The sequence below is a fragment of the Pongo abelii genome, chromosome 12 (assembly GCF_028885655.2).
Source record: "Pongo abelii isolate AG06213 chromosome 12, NHGRI_mPonAbe1-v2.0_pri, whole genome shotgun sequence".
Taxonomy (NCBI): domain Eukaryota; kingdom Metazoa; phylum Chordata; class Mammalia; order Primates; family Hominidae; genus Pongo; species Pongo abelii.
The window spans coordinates 105,319,351-105,336,662 of NC_071997.2; the positions used below are offsets into that span (position 1 = coordinate 105,319,351).

General features: G+C 47.0%; 1 protein-coding gene and 1 pseudogene across 4 annotated transcripts in view; one reads left to right on the forward strand and one right to left on the reverse strand.

Annotated features, from left to right (window-relative positions):
• Positions 1-17,312, forward strand: part of IFT172 (intraflagellar transport 172) — a 44,625-nt gene that overhangs the window by 23,118 nt on the left and 4,195 nt on the right. For 3 of the 4 annotated variants that reach the window (XM_054547700.1, XM_054547701.1, XM_024242626.2), the window contains exons 17-40: positions 1,314-1,450; positions 1,678-1,785; positions 4,010-4,094; positions 4,397-4,489; positions 5,354-5,431; positions 5,673-5,921; positions 6,097-6,175; positions 6,388-6,508; positions 6,695-6,839; positions 7,369-7,458; positions 8,015-8,112; positions 8,260-8,395; positions 8,481-8,597; positions 9,584-9,726; positions 11,589-11,682; positions 11,828-11,892; positions 12,084-12,264; positions 12,508-12,617; positions 12,737-12,866; positions 16,083-16,181; positions 16,379-16,488; positions 16,617-16,680; positions 16,799-16,885; positions 17,148-17,264. In XM_054547700.1, the coding sequence (XP_054403675.1) occupies positions 1,314-1,450; positions 1,678-1,785; positions 4,010-4,094; positions 4,397-4,489; positions 5,354-5,431; positions 5,673-5,921; positions 6,097-6,175; positions 6,388-6,508; positions 6,695-6,839; positions 7,369-7,458; positions 8,015-8,112; positions 8,260-8,395; positions 8,481-8,597; positions 9,584-9,726; positions 11,589-11,682; positions 11,828-11,892; positions 12,084-12,264; positions 12,508-12,617; positions 12,737-12,866; positions 16,083-16,181; positions 16,379-16,488; positions 16,617-16,680; positions 16,799-16,885; positions 17,148-17,264 (2,736 nt within the window). The remainder of the gene's footprint in view (positions 1-1,313; positions 1,451-1,677; positions 1,786-4,009; positions 4,095-4,396; positions 4,490-5,353; positions 5,432-5,672; positions 5,922-6,096; positions 6,176-6,387; positions 6,509-6,694; positions 6,840-7,368; positions 7,459-8,014; positions 8,113-8,259; positions 8,396-8,480; positions 8,598-9,583; positions 9,727-11,588; positions 11,683-11,827; positions 11,893-12,083; positions 12,265-12,507; positions 12,618-12,736; positions 12,867-16,082; positions 16,182-16,378; positions 16,489-16,616; positions 16,681-16,798; positions 16,886-17,147; positions 17,265-17,312) is intronic. The other variant, XM_054547702.1, reaches the window with a different exon arrangement.
• LOC129057563 (small ribosomal subunit protein uS8-like) lies at positions 5,354-11,112 on the reverse strand (annotated as a pseudogene).

Consider the following 17,312-nt stretch of genomic DNA (forward strand, 5'->3'; position numbering starts at 1 on the left):
TCAAATATTAAATTTTTCTTTAAGTTTTATTTGATTATTTCTCCAGTCTGCCTGGCCATATTGATAATTTCTTATTCCTTGCTTAATTTTTCATTTCATCTTTTAAGGTATTTAGGTGCTTCATAAATAATCATTTTATATTCCATAACTGGGCTTAAAAACAAAAACAAAAACAAAACAAAACAAAAAAACAGGGTCTCACTTTGTCACCCAGGCTGTGCAGTGGCATGATCATGGCTCACTGCATGCGCAAACTCCTGGGCTCAAGTGATCCTCTCACCTCAGCCTCCTGAGTAGCTGGGACTACAGGCACATGCAACCACACCCAGGTAATTTTTTTTTTTTCAGTAGAGATGAGGTCTCGCTATGTTGCCCAGGCTGGTCTTGAACTCCTGAGCTCAAGTGCTCCTCCCACCTTGGTCTTGAAAAATGCTGGGATTACAGGTATGAGCCACCGAGCCCAGCCTTTAACTGTTATTTTTAATATCTGAAATTCTTGAAGGTCTAAAACTGTCGTTTGTAGTTATTGTTTACTTTTTCATAGTGGTTGGTTTCCTTGTATTTTTTTTCTTTTTATTGTGAGCTCATGTTGCTTTGAATGTATTTTTTTGGAATCCTGAGGGCTTAAAATGGATATGTTCTCCTCCAGTGATGATTCGGTCTTGCTTCTGCAGGAATCAGGCATATTAATGATCTGTAACCATTTCTTTTGTTCCCTTTACTAAAGAGTGGATCCTAGGTTTAATTAAGGATTTTCAAATTCAGCCTCCCCATCCTGCTAGAGGGCCTGAGGTTTATTCTCCTGACGCTGCATTTGCTTTCAGGACAACTGTACTTTTCCCGTTTGCTCACTTTCCTTTTTTTCTTGCTCAGGATTTAGCTTATTGACCTTTTTCTTTCTGTCTGTCTTTTTTTGAGAGAGAAGGGTAGGATATGGGTAGGGAATATTCTTAGTGATTTCTTCAGGTAAGCCCAAGCAATGCATTAAAAAGTATGTTCCAGGTTCAAGTCATATTTTAATGAGAGAACCCTTAAGAATATCTTACTCTTATGGTACTGCTGGAAGCAGAAGTGAATGCCACACTTTGTACCTCCAGGAGTTGGTGCTGTCATAGGAGTATACTTTAACCCAAGGATATTGCTATAAATGAAGTATTTTTTTATGCTTGAGAGAAACTAAAATGTTAGGAAAATCAGGGTCGCTGTGACTCTCTTGACCACTGACTGGGTCGGATGAGGGTGGGTCTTTTCTACAATTGATTCAGTGGAAACTAACCTGAAATTGGGGTGGGTGGGGGGATAAACTTTTACAGGGTGATGTTATAGGTCTGGAGCGGGGTGGGGGAAAGACCGAGGTGATGGTGATGGAAGGCGTGACTACTGTTGCCTACACATTGGATGAGGGCCTCATCGAGTTTGGAACAGCCATTGATGATGGCAACTACATCCGGTGAGAGGCTGGCCAATAACCAGTAAGGTGGTGGGAGAGTCTGGTTCTGAGAGGGGAGGACCTGGGGTGGGGTGTAAAACTGGCCAGCACTAATAAGGATCCAGTGATCCTGGGAGGAGATGAGACAAAGATGGCCCTTCCCCCTCCCCTTGCCCCATCACCAGTCTTCTGCTGTATCTTCCTAACCCGTTCCTCATTCATTATGCTTTGCTTCCTTCCCTTTCCAGGGCAACAGCCTTCTTAGAGACTCTGGAAATGACCCCAGAAACAGAGGCAATGTGGAAAACCTTGAGTAAACTGGCGCTAGAGGCAAGGCAACTACACATTGCGGAGAGGTGAGGTAGACATGTAGAACAGAGGTGCCAGGCAGCTAGGAGGGATGACCACATGAGTATTTTCCCTGTGGGCTACTCCAATCTAGTGTTAAGGTACTCCTTCCCTTCCCACTGCCAGCAAATAGCATAGAGCCCTTCTGCAGTACAATATTCCAAACACTCTCCCATCCTAGATTATAAGAGTATGCCTTGACCAGGCGTGGTGGCTGATGCCTGTAATCCTAGCACTTTGGGAGGCTGAGGCGGGCAGATCACAAGGTCAGGAGTTCAAGACCAGCCTGGCCAACATGGTGAAACCCGGTCTCTACTAAAAATACAAAAATTAGCCAGGCGTAGTGGCGGGCGCCTGTAATCCCAGCTACTGAGGAGGCTGAGGCAGGAGAATTGCTTGAACCCAGGAGGCAGTGAGCTGAGATTGCGCCACTGTACTCCAGCCTGGGCGACAGAGCAAGACTCTGTCTCAAAAAAAAAAAAAAGTATGTCTTGGCTGGGCACGGCGGCTCATGCCTGTAATCCTAGCACTTTGGGAGGGCGAGATGGGCAGATCACTTGAAGCCAGGAGTTTGAGAGCAGCCTGGCCAACATGGCGAAACCCCAGCTCTACTAAAAATACAAAAATTAGCTGGGCATGGTGGTGCGCACCTGTGGTCCCAGCTATTCAGGAGGCTGAGGCACAGGAATCACTTGAACCCGGGAGGCAAAGGTTGCAGTGAGCTGAGATCATGCAACTGCACTCCAGCCTGGCTGATGAGCGAGATCGTATCTCAAAAAAAAAAAAAAAGGTGAAAAAACAAGAGTATGTCTTTTATTATTTTTACTGCCCCTTCTTGTAACTAGGTTCCCCTTAGCATTTTTTTACTATTCATACCCTTCAATCCATGCATATGTGTATAATCCAGGTTTGGTATAGGAATGCAGTTCACAGGACAAACTTGGGACTCCAGACTCCTTGAGTTCAAATCTTGGTTCCAATTACCAACTTGTATAACCGTAGAGAGGTTATTTGACCTTCCCAAACCTTGGCTTCTTGATTTTCTCTTTGTAGAATAAGGATAATAATAGTATTTGCCTCATATGATGATAAAGAAGATGGTAAGGATATTGGTAATGAAGGAGTGATGAGAGAATCTGTGCAAAGTGCTCAATAAATGTCACCTGCTGCCATTTTGGCTAGGAATCATCCTTGATCCCATTTTCTCCACACTTCCCATATGTAGATTATCAGGAAGTCCTAAGGACTCTGTCTTCAAAACACATCCTGATGTCTCCATCCTTGTGCAGACCACTGCCATCTCCCACCTGCAATATTGCACAGCCTCTTAATTAGTCGCACTGATACTATTTCTTGTACCCCTACCATCTATTCATCCCAGAGCAGCTGAGGTCATTTTTTTAAACATAGATTGTGTCATTTTCATGACTGGAACCTTCCATTAGCTTACTGTTTTACTTAGTATAAAACGCAAACTCCTTGTGTGGCCTTAGCCCTGAAGTTTTTTGGCCTCTGCTTCCTTCTCATGCCAGCTTCCTGCTTGCCCATTAGTCTCCAACCACACTGGCATCCTTTTGGCTCTGTGAGTGTGCCAAGCTCATACCTGCTATAAGGCCTTTACACTAGCTGTTCCCTCTCCAGGAATAACTTTTCCCCATCCTTCCATGACTGGCTTTTTCTTGTATTCAGGTCTCAGCTCAAATGTCAATTCATCAGAGAGACCTTCTCCAACTACCAACTTAAGTGGCCCCTTCAGTCACTATCTATAACAGGGGTATTCAATCTTTGACTTCCCTGAGCCACGTCGGAAGAAGAATTACCTTGGGCCACACATAAAATATACTAACACTAATGATAGGTGATGAACTTAAAAAAAAAAAAAAAGAGAAAAGAATCACAAAAAAATCTCATAATGTTTTAAGAAAGTTTATGAATTTGTGTTGGGCCACATTCAAAGCCATCTTGGGCCATGGGTTGAACAAGCTTGATATGTAACATTACATTACTTTATTTTATTTTTTATTATCTCCAATTTTACTAATTATTTGTCTCCACCAGAATGGAAGTTCTCTGAGAGCAAGGCCCTCATCTTCCTTAGTCTCTATATGTCTCCAGTGACAAGACATTGCCTGGCACATCATAGATGTACATCAATTTGTATTTGCTGAACCAATGAATTAATGATGATTCTATAATAATATTACTGTTAATGTCATTGCTTCCATGCCATAGGTGCTTTTCTGCTTTGGGCCAAGTAGCAAAAGCTCGATTCCTGCATGAGACCAATGAGATTGCAGATCAAGTATCCCGGGAATATGCAAGTATTATGCTCCTGATTCATTCTGTCTGTCTCCCAAGATGATTTCTCTTAGTATTCAGCCCCATGATTCCTAGCTTTCCAGCCATCCTTAGTTTCCTTTACCCCGCCCACCCCACCTTTACCCTGAAGTCAGACCATTTCAGAATTGCTTTTCTAAACCTCAAACCTTTAAGCTCCATGAAGTGTTTTACCTTCCCAAGTCTTTTGTTTTCTACATCCTTCTGGCCTTCCAATTTCAGCCCTCATAGACAAAATGGCAGCACCTACAGAAAAATCAGAACCTCCTTTTTCCCCCACAGGGCGGAGAAGGAACAGACTTTTATCAGGTCCGAGCACGTCTAGCCATGCTGGAAAAGAACTACAAATTGGCTGAAATGATCTTTTTGGAACAGGTAATAGGAAAAGAGGGACAGGATGGAAGAGGGGATATAAGGGAAAAAGAGAGAAAAGGGGGTACAAACTCAAGGGAGGAAAGCGTGCTGGTGAACTAGGCTTCCAAAGGTTTGGGGAAAACTTTCAAAGGGGTTTATATAGTTAATTTCACCCCTTTCTTAATTTCCTTCTCTTGTGTTAGTCCTTACTTTTCTAGACAAACTTCCTTCTTTGGCCTTTGATTACTACTTTCTTTCATAAGCAGTCTACTACCTCCCCTCCAGTCCAGAGCTTGTCTTTGCAATTCTTGTGCATAGGGGTAGATCCAGGTTTTGTGGGCTGGAAGCTTATACAATTTGAGGAGCTCTCTTTAAGAACAGTTGCCTTAGGCCAGGTGTGGTGGCTCACACCAGTAATCCCAGCACTCTGGGAGGTTGAGGCAGGTGGATCACATGAGGTCAGGAGTTCAAGACCAGCCTGGCCACGTGGTGAAACCCCATCTCTACTAAAAATACAAAAAAGTAGCCAGGAGTGGGGGCACATGCCTGTAATCCCAGCTACTCGGGAGGCTGAGGTGGGAGAATCGCTTGAGCCAAGGAAGCGGAGGTTGCAGTGAGCCTGAGGTCGCACCACTGCACTTCAGCCTCGGCAACAGAGTGAGACTCCATCTCAAGAAAAAGAACAGTTACCTTGGAAAGGGCGTGTGCAAATAAGGAGCCCTGAAGCTTAAGCTTCTTTTAGTTTCCCAATATTTCTGCTGGTGTAGTAGTTAAAAGGCTTTTGGTCCTCATGGGCTGGCATCTTAGCCAGGCTGAGGAGAGCTTGCTGCTTTCTGATCCTCATATCTTTCTGGCGTCCCTCTCTGCTCTGCCTCTTTCCCCTAGAACGCTGTGGAGGAGGCCATGGGCATGTACCAGGAGCTACACCGTTGGGATGAGTGTATCGCTGTGGCTGAAGCCAAGGTACCTGTTTTATCTTCTCCACAGTTGTTCAGAATTTGGTCCTGCCAATTTCAAAAACCCCCTTTTGTCAAGGAGGCCATAGAAACCAGAACAGGGTTGGGGCTTGGACTTGATGTGGTGAGGAGTTAGGACACTGCTGACCCAGGAGGATTCCCCTTGTTATAGAGGGATTGGAGAAGCATGGGAGGCAGAAGGGTAGGAAGGGGGATGTGACTCCTAGTTGTCCTCTGTGCATGTCCAGGGGCACCCAGCCCTGGAGAACCTACGTCGTAGTTATTACCAGTGGCTGATGGACACACAGCAAGAGGAGCGAGCAGGTGAACTACAGGAGAGCCAAGGGGATGGGCTAACAGCCATCAGCCTCTACCTCAAAGCTGGGCTCCCTGCCAAAGCTGCTCGGCTGGTGCTGACCCGAGAGGAACTTCTAGCCAACACAGAGCTGGTAGAACACATCACTGCAGCCCTTATCAAGGGGGAACTCTACGAAAGGGTATGCTGGCTTCCTTTTCCTAGCCCTTATCTCCAGAGCTCAGGACCCTTCCCTCACCCAGAGGAGTCTGGGGTGCAGAGCGCTTCCTGACTGCTGGTGTTCCCTTGTTTTTGGAGCTAATACTTTAGTTCTTTGTGTTGTAGGGGTATCATAGTAATGTGGTATGTGTTAACAGGCAGGTGATCTCTTTGAGAAGATTCACAATCCACAGAAAGCCCTGGAGTGCTACCGTAAAGGCAACGCATTCATGAAAGGTACTAGCCACCTATAAGCCATCCTTTACTGTTGTGGACTCTTGCCTATCTGGTTCCCTGGCACCTCTTGGTGCGTGTGTTCAGGATGCCTGGCTCCAGTTCTCCATTCCTCCCCTTCTTACCTATTCTCCATGCTTCATCTCCCTGTCCTACCTTTTTCCTGAGGCCCATCCCTGGAAATCTGGGCTGAGCACCTTTTCTCTCCCTGGCAGCGGTAGAGCTGGCTCGACTGGCCTTCCCAGTGGAGGTGGTGAAACTAGAGGAGGCATGGGGGGACCACCTGGTGCAGCAGAAGCAGCTTGATGCAGCCATTAATCACTACATCGAAGCCAGGTATGGGAGTATGGGAATGTAAAGGAGATTTAGGTGTGAAGTGAGGGGCAGTGGAGCAAGTAAGGACACCAAGGCCTAAAAGAAGAGATCTCAAAATGTAGGTTGAAGTGTGCTTAAGGGGTCCTTTTACCTCCATTCATCTTCATCTTTCATCCTACATATTTATATCTTTCCCAACTTTGCCAGGTGCTCCATTAAGGCAATTGAGGCTGCCCTGGGTGCCCGCCAGTGGAAGAAGGCAATTTATATATTGGATCTACAGGACCGGAACACTGCATCCAAATACTATCCTCTTGTGGCCCAACACTATGCATCCCTGCAGGAGTATGAGGTGAGGAAGAGTCGCTTTCCGCAGCACGAGGCAGTGTGGTAGAGGATAACAATGAGAGAACCCAAAGCAAGAAGTGGAGGCAAGCTCACCAGATCCTTCTTTCTGGGCTCCAAACAGCATCATCACCTTGAAGGGGAAGAGAACAGTTTACTTTCCCATTTTCATTCCAGTGTGACACAGATACCGCCCTTCACCCCAGATATATAAAGTGAGTCTCTAGCTATGTTCCAGCCAGCGTGAGTGATTCTTCATGAATAACGCTAACATAGTTACGATATAAAATTGCTTTGCATTGCAGAAATGTGAGGCCCTTTTGGATTCCACTGTATTGTCCTTGTACTGTTTGGGGCTGGTCTTTCTTTTTAAATGGTAGAATGTATGAGACACCCATACTCATCTTTTCTTCTCTATTATTACAAGGTTGTATCGCAGGCTCTCCACCATCCCAGCCGAGGTTTGTTCTTTCCTCGTTCAAGCTGCTTTAAGTCTGTTGCTCTGACCTTTTGTATCTACCTCCCATCAACTACAGATTGCTGAAGAGCTCTATACTAAGGGAGATCAGACAAAAGATGCCATAGACATGTACACCCAGGCTGGCCGTTGGGAACAAGCCCACAAGGTAGGGATGGGTGGAGTTCATGATAAGAGAACTCTGCCTTAGTGGCAGTGTGGCCTCATTCCTCGATATCTGTTTCTCCTCTTTGCTTGGCTCCCTGAAAGCTGACAAAGAGTACCAAAAAATAGTCTGAGCCACTTTGATCCCTAGCCATAGGGAAAGGAAGGGATGAAGAGAGGCCCTTGTTTCCAGACCTATCTATCATTCTGAAGGAACAGATGGGCTTGGGAGCTGGGGAATCTGAACTACCACTCCTGATGCCTCTGGTCACATTGATGACTTTGTTCTTGTGCCTACACTTCAGAGTCCAGTGGTTACAGTGGTAATGGGAGTGTATGCCCCAGCACAAGGCATCGCAGACCCTCCCACCTTAGCAGAATATAGTTCTTCCTCTGCTTCTTATGGACTTGGAATTCCCCAACCTCACTAGTAGAGTGGCAATAACCAAACTCCTGTGATTGTTGGGAGAGTTCAGAGTTTCTGAACAAGCAGGTTTCCTTGAAGCCCTGCTTCCCTGGGGAATTGGACCTGAGGCTGCCTTGCCTCTGTGCCTCCACAGCTGGCAATGAAATGCATGAGACCAGAAGATGTGTCAGTGCTATACATCACTCAGGCCCAGGAAATGGAGAAGCAGGGCAAGTACCGTGAGGCTGAAAGGTGAGCCGTGGCCTCAGAGGTGTAGAGGGAGATGAGATTTCAAGGCTGGGAGGAGGGATGGGGCCTGAGGATGTGTACCCTCTGCTCAGAAGGCAGTGACAGCAGGGATCAGGTCTAGGAGGCCCCAGATGTATCTCCCTTCCCCAGGCTATATGTGACAGTACAAGAGCCTGATCTTGCCATCACCATGTACAAAAAGCACAAGTTGTATGATGACATGATCCGTCTGGTAGGGAAGCACCATCCAGATCTCCTCAGTGATACACACCTACATCTGGGCAAGGTGAGCCCTTCTCCTGGCTCTCCCTGTCTCTTCCCCAACCAGGCTCCATCTCCCCATCTCTCCATCCTGACTCACCTTCCTGCAGGAGCTGGAGGCTGAAGGCCGACTACAGGAGGCTGAGTACCACTACCTCGAGGCCCAGGAATGGAAGGCAACAGTGAACATGTACCGGGCCAGTGGGCTTTGGGAAGAGGCCTACCGGGTAAGGAGTTCAGGCCACGCTGAGGGATACATCCATCCTTCTTTCCCACGTTTTTTCCTTTTTTTCAGAAAGGGTCTCACTCTGTCACCCAGGCTGGAGTGCAGTGGTGCAATTATGGCTCAGTGCAGCCTTGACCTCCTGGGCTTAAGCACTCGATCCTCCCACCTCAACCTCCTGAGTAGCTGGGACTACAGGTGCGCACCACCACAGCTGGCTAATTTTTTAATTTTTTTGTAGAAACAAGTTTTCACCATGTTGCCCAAGCTGGTCTTGAACTCCTGGGCTCAAGCGATCCACCTGCCTTGCCCTCCCAAAGTGTTGGGATTACAGCTATGAGCCACCTTGCCCAGCCCTTCTTTCCCACTTTAAGTGACTAATTCACAATTGGTCAGAGCATCTTTGAAAATGTAGTGAAGATCAGAGTCTCTCTTGCCAGAACCATGTCCACATCTGTATACAGAAAATTTCACTTGTAATGTTAAAGGTCTGTAGACCAGGTGAAGCCTATCTTTGGACCCTAAGTACTTTAACCTAAGTTAAGAAACCCTGAAATTTAGCCCTCTTCCTGTTAACTTTTTATTTTATTTTATTTTTTGAGATGGAGTCTCGCTCTGTCACCCAGGCTGAAGTGCAGTGGCACAGTCTTGGCTCACTGCAACCTCCACCTCCCGGGTTCAAGCAATTTTTCTGCCTCAGCCTCCCGAGTAGCTGGGATTACAGGCACTCACCACCGTGCCCAGCTAATTTTTGTATTTTTAGTAGAGATGGGGTTTCATTATGTTGGACAGGCTGGTCTCGAACTCCTGACCTCAAGTTATCCTCTTGCCTCGGCCTCCCAAAATGCTGGGATTATAGGTATGAGCCACCACACCCAGCCTCTTCCTGTTCAATTTAGAACAGTTACTGGATCCTTGTCAAAGCTGAGGTCAGAGATGAGAAGGGAGAAGCTCTGTATTGGAGGATTATTGAGTGACTTTGCTTTACAGGTGGCCAGAACTCAAGGAGGGGCTAATGCCCACAAACACGTGGCCTATCTGTGGGCAAAGAGCCTGGGAGGAGAGGCTGCAGTTAGACTGCTTAATAAGCTGGGACTCCTGGAAGCTGCTGTTGACCACGCTGCAGACAACTGGTGAGGCCCCAAGCTTTCTCTCCACGGGCCCCATCCCAGCCAGAGCCACTATCTAGAGAAAGAAAATTGATGTATAACTGAAAGAAAGATCCTTGGAAGGACATGATAGAGTGGCATGAATAAATTTAACTGCTTCTATTCCCTAGGGGCTCAGAACAGTGTTTAACCTTTGGCTGTTCTAAGAAGGGTGGAGAGGAAACAGATTGTAAAGCTAGGACTGCAGACTGCACTAAACCAATAACTTATTCCTGGGTAATGGGAGTGTGATTCTGTCAAATGCAGAGTGAACTTTTTTTTTTTTTTTTTGAGACAGAGTCTTGCTCTGTCGCCAGGCTGGAGTGCAGTGGCACGATATCAGCTCACTGCAACTTCCACCTCCTGGTTCAAATGATTCTCCTGCCTCAGCCTCCCGAGTAGCTGGGACTACAGGCATGCACCACCACGCCCATCTAATTTTTGTATTTTTAGTAGGGATGGGGTTTCACCATGTTGGCCAGGATGGTCTTGATCTCTCGACCTCATGATCTGCCCACCTTGGCCTCCCAAAGTGCTGAGATTACAGGCATGAGCCACTGCGCCCGGCCGAGCTTTTCTTTTTTTTGGAAGCACCAGAGTCCATGAGGCATTTTATTTGTAAATATGTATTACATCTCTAGAAAAAGAATCCCAGGATTTTCCCTCCTATGTGTTGCTGTCTTGCTTCTTCATGGTCCATGATGCCAGCTGAGGTTGTCAGTACAATAAAACCAAACTGGCAGGATGGGAGCAGATTACTCTGCCATTTTTCTTTTTTGTTTTTTTTTTCTGAGACGGAGTCTCGCTCTGTTGCCCAGGCTGGAGTGCAGTGGCGCAACCTTGGCTCACTGCAAGCTCCGCCTCCCGGGTTCAAGCCATTCTCCTGCCTCAGCCTCCTGAGTAGCTGGGACTACAGGCACCCGCCACCACGCCCGGCTAATTTTTTTGTATTTTTTTAGTAGAGACAGGATTTCACTCTGTTAGCCACGCTGGTCTCGATCTCCTGACCTTGTGATCTGCCTGCCTTGGCCTCCCAAAGTGCTGGGATTACAGGCGTGAGCCACCACGCCCGGCCTATTCTACCATTTTTCTAGATCTCTGAGTTGCACATCAAATCTGGGGCTGATCACTCTACACTTGTTTAGCCTGCCTGTGAGGTTCACAGCAATTTTCCTAGCTGTGATCATCAATGATTTCAAAATCGCCAATTTACCATACTTCAGCATCACAATTAGAAACCAGACGATGACTTTGGAGCACAGCCTAATAAGGACCTGGCGTTTGTTCCTCTTTCCGGCATTGTTGATGCTCTTGAGCGCATCAGCCAGGACATTCATGCGCACTATTGCGGCGGTGCAGAAAGATAGCCAAAAGAGCAAAGTGTTCTCAAGCTACTGTTATCAGTGCCAATCGTGGAGTCCGATGCTGAGGGTGGTCTTGCTAATTTTTTGGAGAGACTCTGTTTCTGCTAATGTAGCTGGGGCTCAGGAAGAGGTGGTGAGCACCAGGAGCCCTCCTAGCCCTGTCAGCGTAGGGCTGCGAGGCTCACTCCTCCCTTCCCCTTCGCAGGCCCAAACTAATTCCTCAGGAGCAGCTGGCCTCAGGGAAGGCATAGGCTTTTCCAGACGTCTCTTGATCCACGATGACAGTGACGTGGTCTTCACAGGGCTGCCTGCCTGTCTTCCTTTTTAATCTGTCCACGCTTTTCTGTCACTTCATATCTGTTATCCTTAAATCTGTCACTTTTTCTCCCCTCAACTCTGTCCTTTCTCTGTTTTGTCTTGTCTTGTTCCTTTTATGAAGGGAAGCATGAAGTAAGAAAACTTTATCTGCACTTTCTGTTTCAGCTCCTTTGAATTTGCGTTTGAACTCTCTCGGCTGGCCCTCAAGCACAAAACCCCCGAGGTTCATCTCAAATACGCTATGTTCCTGGAGGATGAGGTATGGGTGTGATTTGGACCCCGACTGCAGAGCCCTCTTATTCCATCCCCTAGTGCACTGCTGCTGGGTGTGCAGACCCCCAGTCTCATGCCTGCCTGTGATGCGAGTCTCCTCATCATGCACGGCTGCCTTTCTCTCCCTGTAGGGTAAATTCGAAGAGGCTGAAGCTGAATTCATCAGAGCTGGTAAACCCAAGGAGGCAGTCCTCATGTGAGTTACCCCATACATTCCTTAATACTGTTTCCCCAGTCACAGTCCCAGGATCTTTCATGATTATCTTGACCTTCATTCAAACCTAGAACAAACCAGTGTTACACCCCTCAGTGACATGGCTGTTTGTCTCCCACTATTGGGGCCTCAGTCCTATACTCAGTCTTTCCTCTGTCCCCACCTGGAGGCAGGTTTGTCCATAACCAGGATTGGGAGGCAGCTCAGCGTGTGGCTGAGGCTCACGACCCTGACAGTGTCGCCGAGGTGCTTGTGGGACAGGCCCGGGGGGCCTTGGAGGAGAAGGACTTTCAGAAAGCAGAAGGGCTGCTGCTCCGGGCCCAGAGACCAGGCCTGGCCCTCAGTTATTATAAGGTGGGGCACTGGATGCAGGGCCATGAGGGGAGGGGGGAGGGGTTCTAAGAGCCCACAGAGAGCCACACTGACCCCTGGTATGAAGAAAGATCAGGGAGGTTAGTATTGGGGAGTGGGAAAGACAGGAAAGAGGAGGAGAAGAGAGGTCCAAGGACCCAGGAGTCTGTGGGCCAGAGCACCTGTGTGGCAGTGGGAAGCTGTCAGGCCTGCCTCTGCCCTCTTGATACCTGGAAATCTGAGCAGGAGGCTGGATTATGGAGTGACGCTCTGCGGATCTGCAAGGACTATGTGCCCAGTCAGCTGGAGGCTCTGCAGGAAGAATATGAGCGGGAAGCTACTAAGAAGGGGACCAGGTATGAGGCCAGAGGTCCAGGCAGCATTGGCAGGGCTGGGAGGGTCATGACGCGTACACAGGATAGAGCACGCTGCCCCCCCCCCACCATGCCAAGTCCCAGCGCTCTCATCTCCACAGGGGTGTGGAGGGATTTGTGGAACAAGCTCGACACTGGGAGCAGGCTGGAGAGTACAGCCGTGCCGTGGACTGCTACCTCAAAGTGCGAGACTCTGGAAACAGCGACCTGGCGGAGAAGTGCTGGATGAAGGTGAGGGCAGCAGGCCCTTTCTGGCCTTCCTTCTCCCTAGGCCTCTGTTCACACTCGGCTCTGCTTCTCACATCTGCAGCTCTTTCCTCTTGTGTCTTTTTCTTTTCAATCAGGTAGCAGGAAGCTGTGGAGTGCCTGCTGGATGATAGAGCCAGAACCTCTGAAGGCTGTAAAAGTAGATATAAGACAGAGCCCTGACAGCCAAAAGTTAAGGGAATTAGACCAATAAATGGCTCAATTACTATCATATCTGAGTAAAGACTAAAGTGCATGATTGAAAGTAGAGTTCAGAGAACAGTGAGATCTCTGTGGGCTAGAGGGGTCAGGAAGGCTCTGTGAAGGAGGGAGGACTTGGACAGGAGCTGGACTGGCCAGACAGGGAACATGAAAAAAAGCATGGGCTCCGCCTCCCCCACCCAACATTTCCTGAAAAGAAGCCTCCAGCAAATTAAGCCAGGCCAGTATGTGTCACAAATAATAAGACATACTGTATTGGAGAAACCAACAGGATATATACAGTCATAGGCCATATAACAACGTTTTGGTCAACAGTAGACCACATGGGCAGGCATGGTGGCTCACGCCTATAATTCTAGCACTTTGGGAAGCTGAGGTGGGTGGATCACTTGAGGTGATCCCACGCCTGGCCTTAAATAGGTTTCAATACACAAATACTTACCATTGTGTTATGGTTGCCTATAGTAGTCAGCACAGAAATGTGCTGTACAGATTTGTGGCCTAGGAGCAATAAGCTCTACGCAACCTCTACCTAGGTGTGTAGTAGACTATACTATCTAGGTTTGTGCTATGATGTTTACGTAACGATGAAATCCCCTAAGGACACATTTCTCAGAACATACCCATCATTAGACAATGCATGACTGTAGGTATATGTGTGTACATGTATATAAAGAGATTTATTAAAAGGAATTGGCTCATGCAGTTATGGAGATAGACAAGGCCAAGATCTGCAGGTGAGCTGGCAAACTGAAAACCCAGGAGAACTGATGGTGTAGTTCCTGTTTGAAGGCCAGCAAGCTTGAGACCCAAGAAGAGCTGATGTTTCAGTTCAAATCTGAAGGCAGGAAAAAGCCAGTGTCCCAGTTTAAAGGCAGTCAAACAGGAAGAATTCTCTCTAACTTGGGAAGGAGCCAGCCTTTATGTTCTGTTCATGCCTTGAAACGATTGGATGAGGTCTATCCACAGTAGAGAGGGCAATTTGCTTTACTCAGTCTACCAATTTAAATGTTAACCTCATCCAAAAACACTTATAGAAACACCCAGAATAATGTTTGACCAAATACCCGGATACCCTGTAGCCCAAATTGATACATAAAGTTAACAATCACATATATATATGAAATTGTATTTTAATATATTTAAAAATTGGGATGCAGGTACAGTTTAAATGATGCACCTTAGATACAGTGAAATGTGAGTGGCGGTCACGAGGGGGGTGAGATTGGCCCTCTAAATGACATATTCGTATGGTGATGCCCCTGCAAAATTTCCCTTAGGTTTTGAGGGGTTTTTGTCTGTTTGTTTTTTGAGATGGAGTCTTGCTCTGTCGCCCAGGCTGGAGTGCAGTGGTGCGATCTCGGCTCACTGCAAGCTCCACCTCCCGGGTTCAGACCATTCTCCTGCCACAGCCTCCTGAGTAGCTGGGACTACAGGCACCCACCATCATGCCCGGCTAATTTTTTTGTATTTTTTTAGTAGAGATAGGGTTTCACCGTGTTAGCCAGGATGGTCTCCATCTCCTGACCTCATGATCCACAAGCCTTGGCCTCCCAAAGTGCTGGGATTACAGGCGTGAGCCACCGTGCCTGGCCTTTTGAGGTCTTAAAACTCAATAACCCCTAGAAGTTAGAGGGAGAGAAATAGAAAGAGGGGTTGATGATTGGTTTTGAGGTTCTAGCAGATTTTAATCAGCAGTATTGAATAAGCATCTGATATATGTAACTTGGGAGCACGGCATGACTGTACCTTTTTCAGATTAGTCAGAAAATGGCTTCCTGATGCGAACAGGGCAGATTAAGCTTTGAAGGGCTTGGCAGTAAGAAAGGGAGGCGAGAACAGGTGAGGGAAAGACCAGAGGGGATTAGCATAAACTACAGCGAAATTGGATTGTGTGGAAATTGAAATCTGGTAAGGATGTCAGCATCATAATGGAAACAGAGTGATCTCATCGAACACTTGGGTTTGTAGAATTTCTGAGTTTTAAGTGTTGAAAGGTATCATCAAGACCATCTATACCAGCACTGGCACTAGAAATATAATGCAGGCCACAAATGTAAGCCATACATGTCATTTAAATTTTCTAGTAGCCACATTTAAAAAGAGTAAAAAAGAAACAGGTGAAAATAATTGTAATACATTTTATTTAACACAGTATATCTAAAATACCACCATTTCATCTGGGCGCAGTGGTTCATGCCTGTCATCCCAGAACTTTGGGAGGCCAAGGTGGGCAGATCACTTGAGGATCAGGAGTTTGAGACCAGCCTGACCAACATGGTGAAACCCCGTCTCTACTAAAAATACAAAAATTAGCCGGGCATGGTGGTGGGTGCCTGTAATCCCAGCTACTCAGGAGGCCAAGACAAGAAAATTGCTTGAACCTGGGAGGGAGAGGTTGCAGTGAGCTGATATTGTGCCACTGCACTCCAGCCTGGGCGACATAGCAAGACTCTGTCTCAAAAAAATTAAATAAAATACTTCCATTTCAACATGTACTCACACACATTATTTAGATATTTTCCATTCTTTTTTTATACTAAGTCTTCAAAATCCAGTGTGTGTGAATGAAGAAACAAGCTCATAAAAGCCCAACACAAATAGTTACATAATGCCCTGGACTCCTCATTTTAGGAGTCCTTTCTCTGTACTCTGCTACGAAGATTTTACTTATGACGAAGACCTTGAAAATGATTTTGTCAAAGGTGGAAGGTTCAAATGCAGTGACCTCAGGCAGCGCAGGAAGTATCTGAAAGAGTTAATGAACCGAGAGGAAAGATAGGTCCACTGATGGCTAATCAAAGGATCTAATGGACCATGAGCCAGGCTTTGCCCAGGAGGGTGCAAGGTTGAAGGGGAGAGTAAGAGAAAAAGTTGGCATCTGGAGGAGAAAAATGTATGAAATGGATCAGGCTGAGGACTCAGCAGTATTTGTCTCTCCTACCCATTTCCATTTCCATCTTCTGTTCAACCACTCAGGCAGCCGAACTCTCCATCAAGTTTCTGCCTCCCCAACGTAATATGGAAGTCGTTCTGGCTGTAGGACCCCAGCTGATTGGAATTGGAAAGCACAGTGCAGTAAGTAGGATGCTGAGATGGAACAGAAATAGATTTCACAGAGATGGGTGCAAGGGTGACATCTACACCCAGGAAGGTGTGTGAGGTGGGCCTCCTGGTGGGCATGGCTTGCAGTCCTGGGGAAACAGATGGGAGAGCTCACAGCGGGGAGACTGGGAGCGAGGAGAAAGTCTCCACGCTGATTTCCCATTGTGCAGGCTGCAGAGCTCTATCTGAATCTGGACCTTGTCAAGGAAGCAATCGATGCTTTCATCGAGGGTGAGGAGTGGAACAAGGCGAAGCGTGTAGCTAAGGAGTTAGATCCCAGGTAAGCTTGTAACCCCTTCTTACTGCGAAATTCTCTTTTACTTCCTTTTGTAAAGACTGGGAGAAAGTCTTACAGGGAGGGTTGGTATTCTGGAACATGAAGATGGAGCTCTCTGAACATCTTCACAGGTATGAAGACTATGTGGACCAGCATTATAAAGAGTTCCTCAAGAACCAGGGCAAAGTGGACTCGGTGAGACTTGCAGAGTTAGCAGGAGGCAGAATGCAGGGAGAGACTCACAAGATTCTCTCCCTCTTCTTTCCCTCATGTCATCTCTCTTCTCTTGTAACTCTGTCTTCCATTGACCCAGCTGGTGGGTGTGGATGTGATAGCTGCTTTGGACCTGTATGTGGAGCAGGGCCAGTGGGACAAGTGCATTGAAACAGCTACCAAGCAGGTATTGCTCTCTTCCCATTCCCAGTTTTTCTTTACATTTTCCCTTGATTCCCCACCTGCCTCAAAGATGCATCTCCCCTACCTCCACAAAAACCTGAAGCCCAAAGATTTCTAATGGTCGTCAGAGAAGCTCAGTCTGAAACTGGGGTCAGAGGTTTGCATATACCCTTTTTCCCCTCTACAAATACATGGCCTCAAGTCACCTCACTGCTTGGTCTTGCTAATCCCAACCTCACTCATGCTTTTCCTTCACCCCTGTACAGAACTACAAGATTCTGCACAAGTACGTGGCTTTGTATGCAACTCACTTGATCCGGGAGGGTAGCTCTGCCCAAGCATTGGCCCTGTATGTACAGCATGGAGCCCCTGCTAACCCACAGGTACCAGCCTTCTCCTTGGGTTGAATGTTTCCACAAGAAAACTCTTTC